Here is a 9,112-nt window from a genome sequence, read left to right as displayed (position 1 = left end):
TGTCTATAGAGGTCACAAGATTTGGCACTTATTCTATAAATGGTATATTTTCCCTCTCTGGCACAATTACTGCATGCTGAATCATATTTGCCTCCTAGCAGCAGTGGCAATTCTTGGAAGCCTCACATAACAGTTTCATCAAATATGAAGACCTGCAAGGAAATATGCTCCCTATGCTGTTTTTTATTTCTCCTCGACTGAACAGATCACCTGTGTGTGGAAGCATAATTTCATAGTAAGGAAATTACGTACACTACCTGCTATATTTGAAAACCACTGGAAAGGAATGTCGGCAAGCCATTTGCCTACATACACTGCCAATGATTTTTGGTTTACTATATTGATAATTGCAGATTTATAAAAAGGATAATCAAAAGCAAAGCGAGTTTCATAATTTTTTTCAGTATATCAGACCAGCACAGACAAACGTGTAAATGCATGTACTTGTTTTGTTTACAAAGCGGGTATCAAATGCCACAAAAGAATTAATGCTGTAATTTCCATATTTTTTTTAAAGAATCCTCTAATCCTCTGGTTCTCCCTTTTGCTTCAAACATTACTGTGTTTTAGAAACTTTCTTCGCGACAGAAACATTTGAAGAGCCATTAGGAGGATCGATCTTTATGTTGATAACCAACTCACAGCCAGTGCAAATCGTAGAAAGGAGGAAAGTGTTGACATTTAAGGTGAATCTTGAAGGGCACAGCTCAGTGTAACACATTGGACATTCTTCGATTGCATGGTGGACGACTAGGTAATACCCACTTGATGGAACAGATTCCCGTGTTTTTCTACCTTCATTTCTTCGAGAACGATTGGATACGGATTTGTTCTTCGGAGACTTTGATTTTCTCTCCAAGTCCTTTGGTGATTTGGGTGAATTCAAGCTGCCAGATGAGCTTGTGCTTTCTGGGATGCTCTCTCTACTAAGCCTTCCGAGGGATGGTTCTATACTATTTCCCTCGACTTCAGGACACGAACCAAAACGCATTTTCATTCCTATACTGGATGAACTGGGCAAGCCTGTGCTTTCTTTTCTTACCTCTGTATAATCGCTGGCAATTTGATATTCAACTGTCTCACTTAAATGTTCCAGGTCATATGTCTGAGCTAGGATATAGTCACCTTCTTCTCCATTTTCACGGACTGGAGAGCTTTGGAATTCCTGCTCGTCTGTTTGAAATGGATCTCTTGTTTCCTGGTCATTATCTATATTTGGTTGAGAGGAATTTCCGTCCAGAAACATTTCGCACCGATCGACTGCAATTTGGAGTGGTTTAGTTGATATTCATCGGCGTAAAGTCTGTGTCAAAGTCATTCTGGTGTAGCGTGGCAGCATTCCAAGTTTCCTTCTTAAAAACAAGGATTTCGTCGGTCCTGAAACAGAAAAGAACCACAAATCCTCATTGCTTTTAGTTATTATGATCGTAAAAAAGTATAAGCATTATCCGGAGATACAATCAGCAATGTTCCAGCACAAAACATATATATCAAAATTACAATGCAGCTTACATTTGTTACATGTACGAAAATTATGAACAGTCCAAACTAAACACTGCCGAAAGCTGTTCTGCAGCCTGACCCTTGCAATCACAAAATAGTGAGAAAAGGAACGCTGTACGATGTCTTCGAGGCAGTGGCTCAGGTACAACTGCGCCTCGCACGAGAGAGGCAGGCGTGGCTGGCAATGGCCTTGGCGCTGATTGGCTAGACGCCTGCTCGGCCTATCGCCCGACGCGTGTCATCTTATTGTATTACCGGGTTTGCAAATTCTCTTCTCCTCTCAGCTGCAATATCCTTCAACCCCGTTAAAACAACTCGCCCTGCAAGTCATGTCTTTGCAAATATTTTTTTCCATCCCGACATCTATTCTCCTCTCCTAAGAGTAATGGATTTGATCAGCTAACATGTGTTAGACTTCGTTTGGTATGTCTCCTCATATTCACTTCTCTAATCGAGGAATTTACAAATGGTTTAAGTTTAAGTAGTGTGTATAATGAATGTGTACTTTCTAGTTCCCTTCGTTGTTTTGCTAGCAGTGTGTGTGTGTGTGTGTGTGTGTGTGTGTGTGTGTGTGCGTGTGTGTGTGTGTGTGTGTGTGTGTGTGTGTGTACGTGAATAGGATTCGGGCTACTTTCTCTGTCAATTTGCTACTTTTAGGGAACTTTTATGCTACTTTCGATGAGTTTGATCTGACGGCACTTGTATGGCCACGCCTTTCAGATGTCCCCGTGGGATCACAGATACCAGACGTCCATATCAGACAGCGATAACTGAGGAGACAACCGGAGATGACGAGGAACCACGTGGCAAAGGCGAGGCGAAAAGGTACAGCCACGGTCAAAACAGGAGCATGTTCCGAATACCGTTTTGAACATCTGTTTACTGTATAAGCTAAGACTGTTTCGAAGCTTCATTTCATTAAAAGATTTTCGTCCGCCACTTTTACATGTATCATGTAATTGTTTAAACATATCTAACCAAGAGAAACTACAAGTAATCATATGTGAAAACTTCACATCACGTGATCTGAGACCGTATTTACCAAAATTCTTTACGCTGCATCTTGGATTACACAGTCTCGCATTATTTTCTTTCTTTCTTTTTCTCTCTCTTTTTTAAGTGTGGACAATTCTCTGGACGCACTGCAACGAAGAGAAGGATAAGAAAAGGAATGCTAGTAGTCGGAAGCCAACGGAAGACAACGAGAGGACTGTATAAATATTAGTTATAGCTACCATTAATCTTTCCATTATTTATTGGATAATTAGCATGAAATCACCTACCAATTGTCCACCGTGATTAATTGCAGAGTGTATTAATTTAATACAAATAAGAAAATCATATAAAGTAAACAGTATGTGTAACAACTAGTAAGCTGTACATATAGCCGTACCATAAACGCAACTTGCAGGAAGAAGAGTCGTTGCAGGAAGAGGGTCGTTAACAGGAGAAAGGTCGATGCAGGGAGAAGGGTCGTTGCAGGGAGATGGTCGTTGCAGGGAGAATGGTCGTTGCAGGGAGATGGTCGTTGCAGGGAGGGTAGTTACAGGGAGGAGGGTCGTTGCAGGGAGAAAGGTCGTTACAGGGAGGAGGGTCGTTAACAGGAGAAAGGTCGTTGCAGGGAGGAGGGTCGTTGCAGGGAGGAGGGTCGTTGCAGGGAGATGGTCGTTGCAGGGAGGAGGGTCGTTGCAGGGAGGAGGGTCGTTGCAGGGAGAAGGGTCGTTACAGGGAGATGGTCGTTGCAGGGAGGAGGGTCGTTGCAGGGAGGAAGGTCGTTGCAGGGAGGAAGGTCGTTGCAGGGAGGAGGGTAGTTACAGGGAGATGGTCGTTACAGGGAGATGGTCGTTGCTGGGAGGAGGGTAGTTACAGGGAGATGGTCGTTGCAGGCAGGAAGGTCGTTTACCATCAGCAGTCCCTAATCCCTGCAATGCGAATGACAGACTGAAGAAAATGTCCGTTAAATAGGTTGATTGGTAGGATTTAAACGAATGAATTTATCTTTAATATTCTTTTATTTCATGAACTTACTTAATAATGAAACAAAAAAAATGATTATTACAATGTCTCAAACCGCCAAACACTAACAAAATAACCAAGTTATTGGGATTCTCAATAGCAAGCAACAAATCTGGAAACAAGCAACAAGATCAGAAGATAAACCAATCAATTTTCCACAAGTTCGCCTAAGAGGAGTGGTCGCTAATCCATGAACAGTCAACTACGTAATGGAAGTCCAGCGCGGGAAAACTTGTTGGCTTCCATGTTGATTTTCTTGTGTATCGACCAGCAGCATGTGGTCATGTTAACACAGTTAGCCAGTCTAGATAAAGTCGTATAAGTTTTGTCTCCCTTAGAAAACTGATTATATATATAAATGTGTATATATATATATATATATATATATATATATATATATATATATATATATATATAAAGATGAAGTGGAAACTAACCTAACGACCGCTTGGGGTTAACGGTTGGTAAAAAAATAAAAATAAAATAAAATAAATAAATAAATAAATAATAATAATAATAATCAGGTACCTGCTGGTCGGATACAGGACTGAATTTCGATTTAAATACCAATGAAAAAAGACATACTGCAATGAACGTATGTACTCAAATGTTTGTGATAGACAGAGAGAGGGAGGGGGGGAGGGAGAGTGAGAGGGAGGGAGGGAGAGAGAGTGGGAGGGAGGGAGAGAGAGAGAGAGAAAGCGGGAGGGAAGGAGAAAAAGAGAGAGGGAGAGTTATCAATTATCTAAAATATCTACATGCATGCACTGGCTTCGTCAATTTTTCCCCCTGTAAAACACCATCAAGAACACCTATTTTTCTTCTCGTTTCTCTTTACTCACGTCTTTATCATCATCCTCTTCACACGTCCTCTACTCTCATTCGGCGCTGATTAGGTACCCGTCTGACCCTAATCTTCATGGGTAACGATTAGAATAGAATCACACAGGAATTTAAAATTTGAACGCTAATCTTTCTGTGTGACACATGCACTTGTCTTTTTTCTCTTTCATTCTCTTTCTCCGTCTGTCTGTAAGTCTGTCGCTGCTTCTGTCTCTGTTTCTCTCTTTCTCTCTCTGTTTCTCTCTCCTCTCCCTCCCTCCTTCCCTCCCCCCTTCCCTCCCTCTTCCACTCCCTCTCTCTCCCTCCCTCCCTCCCTCTTTCCCTCCCTCCCTCCTTCCCTCCCTCCCTCCCTCCCTCCTTCCCTCTCTCTCCCTCTCTGTCTAACCTTCACATTGACCCTTGACCTTTCTCTTTCCCTCTCCTGCTGAATTCCTCTTTCCTTCTACCTATCTATCTATCTTTCCTTTTCTCTGTCTATCTCTTTCCTTCTCTCTCTTTCTATCTCTCTATCCTTCTCTCCCTCTCTCCCTCCCTCTTTTTTACATTCACTTGTCCTCTCGCACCGCTGAAGGGATTCCCATGAACAGCAAAAAATGGTTGCTCTATCCTCAAACTCGCACAGCTTGCAGGTTAGACGGGTTTCTGGTGCATCTTCAAAACTTGCAAGAATGTCGACGGAGTAGCGAGAAGATTCGATAGAGTCTACAGCAAAAGAGAGAAGCATTTATTTTCATTTTTATTTGGTCATTTGATGGAGAACTTTTTCAAGTTTAGTCGAGGTATTAAGTTTGTTGTTTCATAATTTTTTTTTTATGTTGCAGTCAATTGATATATATCTAAGTTACCCATTTGCTTGGTAATTTGCTTAGATATGGCTGACGATATACTTAAAAGTACTTATCATTTATGTAATCATTTAACTGAAATGATCCCATAATAACATATAAGCAATTATCTACATTAGTGGTGCTTAACTCTCTTCAGTGTACCCACTCCTTTCAAATTAGTAGTCAATTCCCAGACCCCCTGAATTTATTAAATAAAAAATACTAAACTGCAAATTTGGTGCCATGCATTTATACAATTTTTTATTCACAAAGCTTATATATTTATTATGATTCCGTAGTACATAATCCTCCCATTGAAGTATATGTACGAAAATAATTTACTGCTAATTCTGCACCCTATATGTACCAACAAAAAAAAAAGGTTTTCAAACAGACAAACTCACTAAAGCAAAAAGGTCTGCGTGTTGATAATGCGGGAAGGATCGCACGGTCTGAGACGTCGACGAGAACCTCCCTCCCCCTTTTTTATTCGCGTGTATTTTATGCGTGTCTTTCTCGTCCCTCCCTCGTCCTCATACGCGTATCCTGCACTGGAGTCTGATGCTAATTTACCTCTTCAGGAGGGAATCATCTCAGGGCATATGATCTCCTAAGGGAACAGTATCTGCATTTTCCAGAAAGCAGTTTTATTTTCTCTCCGCACATATAATAATGATAATAATAATAATAATAATAATAATAATAATAATAATAATAATAATAATAATATTATAATAATAATAATAATAGTAATAATAATAGTATAACAATAATAATAATAACAGTATAATAATGATAATGATAATTATTACTATTATTATTATTATTATTATAATTAAATAAACAAATAAATAAAATGCTTCTGCAAAATATAGATCTTGCCTAAATATTTCATATGCATCCACACACCCCCGGTTAAGAACTACGGATCTACATACCACGTAGATATGTGGTTGTGTATCACACAGATAATTACCATCAGCTGCTACACCAACTGCCATCACCAGTTGTTGAGGAATTAATATCTTTACTTACAGCACCGAACGAGGCTAGCTGTAAACAAGATAAGAGCGGCAGATGAGCATTGGTGGTCATGCTGCTGCTGCTATGCGTGCATGCTGTGGAACTTAGGAATTTACGTCCTTAGTGTCATTTACGTATTTCACACAATATTATTTTTATTCATGAACTGGTCGAAAAAAGTGATTTAGACTTACTTGAAGAAGATGATGAGAATGTTGTTGAGAGAGTGAGTGAGAGAGAGAGAGGGAGGGAGGGAGAGATAGAGAGAGAGAGAGAGAGAGAGAGAGAGATAGAGAGAGAGAGAGAGAGAGAGAGAGAGAGAGAGAGAGAGAGAGAGAGAGAGAAAGGGACTTTGACGTTTATTGAGACAAAAGTAAGATTGTCTCTAATATTTTTTAACAGTATCGTGCATCATGAGGGGAGGAACTAGAAGAAAAGAGGGGAGCTTAAGGTTAATTATCGAGCTAACAAAAGCACTTGTGAGAATCATTAAAAGTTTTTAAGTTTTCTTTACTTTCTAAGATATCGTGTTTGCTATACTTCGTATTCCGAAAGAATAACGATTCGAAAAAGTAAAATTAACCATTTTATAATTAAATATAAGTAAAGATAAACAACGCTAAAAATAAAAACAAAGCTGAATGTCTAAAGAAAAGGCGCCAAAGGCATCACCTGCAGCCAATAGGAATCCTCGACTCATGCGCGTTAGGTGGAAATGCGCGCGCTTGATTGGCCAGCGGTAGACAAAGGGAGAGAGACCGCCAAGCCACGCTGCTATCCCTGTGGTTCCCCAGCTGTACCCTGGCTTACTTATCTTCAATTACCTTTTCTCCATTCCTTCTCCTTCCTTTACCACTAATTCTTCCTTCCACATTTTTTGTCTTTCAAGTCTAGTTGTACTATACAGGCAACCCACCGAGCATCAATCTTTCCATTTATTACATTATAATACTAAATTTAACGAAATACAACAAATTTGCTGAAGAGTCTTTCTCTAAGTAATTATCATGCAGATTGTTTGAGGATTTCAAAGTATAATTTGAATAAGTAGTAAGCTTGCCACACCTACTACATTGGCGCACCCCTCTCCATTCTTCTAGAATCGCTCCCCCCCCCCCCCCCACCGGAATCCCTTGGGGTCGCGTCCTATCGGTTAAGAACCACTACGCAGTTACCATATACCCAATTACTTTCTTTAACATTTTATTTCATTACGATTTTTCTCTCTCCTTTTCTGATTGATATTCGAAGTATCATTTCAATTTCAGACTGAAAGGTACAACAGCAGTACTAACTTAAAGATACGCGAATATAAAAATAAAATTCCTTACTGACTCATGGCGTCAGTCTGTTGCCATGGGACGCTCTGCCTCAAGGCCCTCCTGGCTGCCCTCCCACTTCCGCTGGTCATGCTCCACCCTCGTGCTGCGTTCGCATCATATATGTATACATGTATATAAATAACTATATATATATATATATATATATATATATATATATTTATATATATATATATATATATATATATATATACATATACACACATATGTTGGCGTTTATGTACTCACCTGGTTCAATTCAGTCCGTTCCGTTCTGTTGCGTTCCATTCAGTTCGGTTCGGTTCTGTTCAGTTCAGTTCAGTTCAGTTCAGTTATATTCCGTTCAGTTTTGTTCCGTTCTGTTCAGTTCTCTTCCATTCTGTCCTGTACCGTTCCGTTACGTACCGTTCAATTCAGTTATGTTCCGTTTCGTTAAGATCTCCTCCGTTTGGTGCCGTTCCGTTCCGTACCGTTCAAATCAGTTCTCTTCCGTTCCTTTTTGTTCCATTCCGTTCAGTTCTGTTCCCCCGCGGTCGGAGACCAAGCTGAACGGTGACTAAGCCGAGAAAAGTGATGCCAAATTCTCTCGTCAGCTGATCATCCTGATGTCATGACGTCATCGCTCTTCCATGTAGTTCAAGGGCAATCGTCTCGACTCTGTTTTTTTATTTCTGTCTCTAATCATTTATATTTTTTCTTATTATGGTAAAGATACACATGGTGGTTTGGTGGTGGTTTATGACGTCATTTAAGGGTGACGTCATTGATTTTAGCTAATCATCACCAAATGAGTAAATAAATAGATAAAAAAAAAAAACAGAAAAATAATGGAGAACACGTATCACTTTGATGATTATAAATAGGGGGAATAATTTTCTCGTCACCATCAACAATAGGGGAATTAATATAAAAATATGTAAATTCAGGTTTTCAGGTTGTATGAGTGTTTTATACATGTGTCTGTGTCTCTATGTATATATATTTATATATGTTTATGTATATATATTCATATATGTCTGCATGTATATTAATTCATATATGCATCTGCATGTATATATTATTCATATATATCTGTATATATATATATATATATATATATCATATATATCTGCATATATATATATATATATATTCATATATATCTGCATATATATATATATATATATATATATATATATATATATATATATATTCATATATATCTGCATATATATATATATATATATATATTCATATATATCTGCATATATATCAATATATATATATATATATATATATATATATATTCATATATATCTGGATGTATATACATTCGCATATGTATGTATGTATATGTATATAATCATAAATATTTGCATGTATATATATTCATACATGTCTGTATGTATATGTATTCATATATATCTGCATGTATATATTTTTACATATGTGTTTGTATGTATATATATTCACATATGTATATATGTTTTTAAAAATGCATCCACATCGGCAGCAGAAACATATGAGAAGACACGTCTGGACGTGTTCTGAATTTTAACTTGCCCTGAATTGAATTCTGTCGATTCAACTTGCTCGAACAGT

At 38.4% G+C, this 9,112-nt stretch overlaps 1 protein-coding gene across 4 annotated transcripts; it reads right to left on the bottom strand.

The window, feature by feature from the left end:
• Window positions 1-382: 382 nt before the first annotated feature.
• LOC113821531 (uncharacterized) lies at window positions 383-8,085 on the bottom strand. Of its 4 annotated transcripts, none has more exons than XM_070115268.1 (2): window positions 7,937-8,085; window positions 383-1,377 (listed from the first exon to the last, which is right to left on the bottom strand). In XM_070115268.1, exon 2 carries the CDS (start codon window positions 1,244-1,246, stop codon window positions 557-559), a length of 690 nt encoding a protein of 229 aa, XP_069971369.1. In that variant the 5' UTR covers window positions 1,247-1,377; window positions 7,937-8,085; the 3' UTR covers window positions 383-556. The 4 variants fall into 4 exon arrangements, with proteins under 4 accessions (XP_069971369.1, XP_069971370.1, XP_027229838.2 ...); XM_070115269.1 differs by lacking the exon at window positions 7,937-8,085 and adding an exon at window positions 7,781-7,927; XM_027374037.2 differs by lacking the exon at window positions 7,937-8,085 and adding an exon at window positions 1,583-1,973.
• Window positions 8,086-9,112: the final 1,027 nt, after the last annotated feature.

This window comes from Penaeus vannamei, chromosome 37, assembly GCF_042767895.1.
Source record: "Penaeus vannamei isolate JL-2024 chromosome 37, ASM4276789v1, whole genome shotgun sequence".
Classification (NCBI taxonomy): Eukaryota; Metazoa; Arthropoda; class Malacostraca; order Decapoda; family Penaeidae; genus Penaeus; species Penaeus vannamei.
Note: the sequence above shows the minus strand (reverse complement) of the source record. Positions and strands in the feature narration are given on the sequence as shown.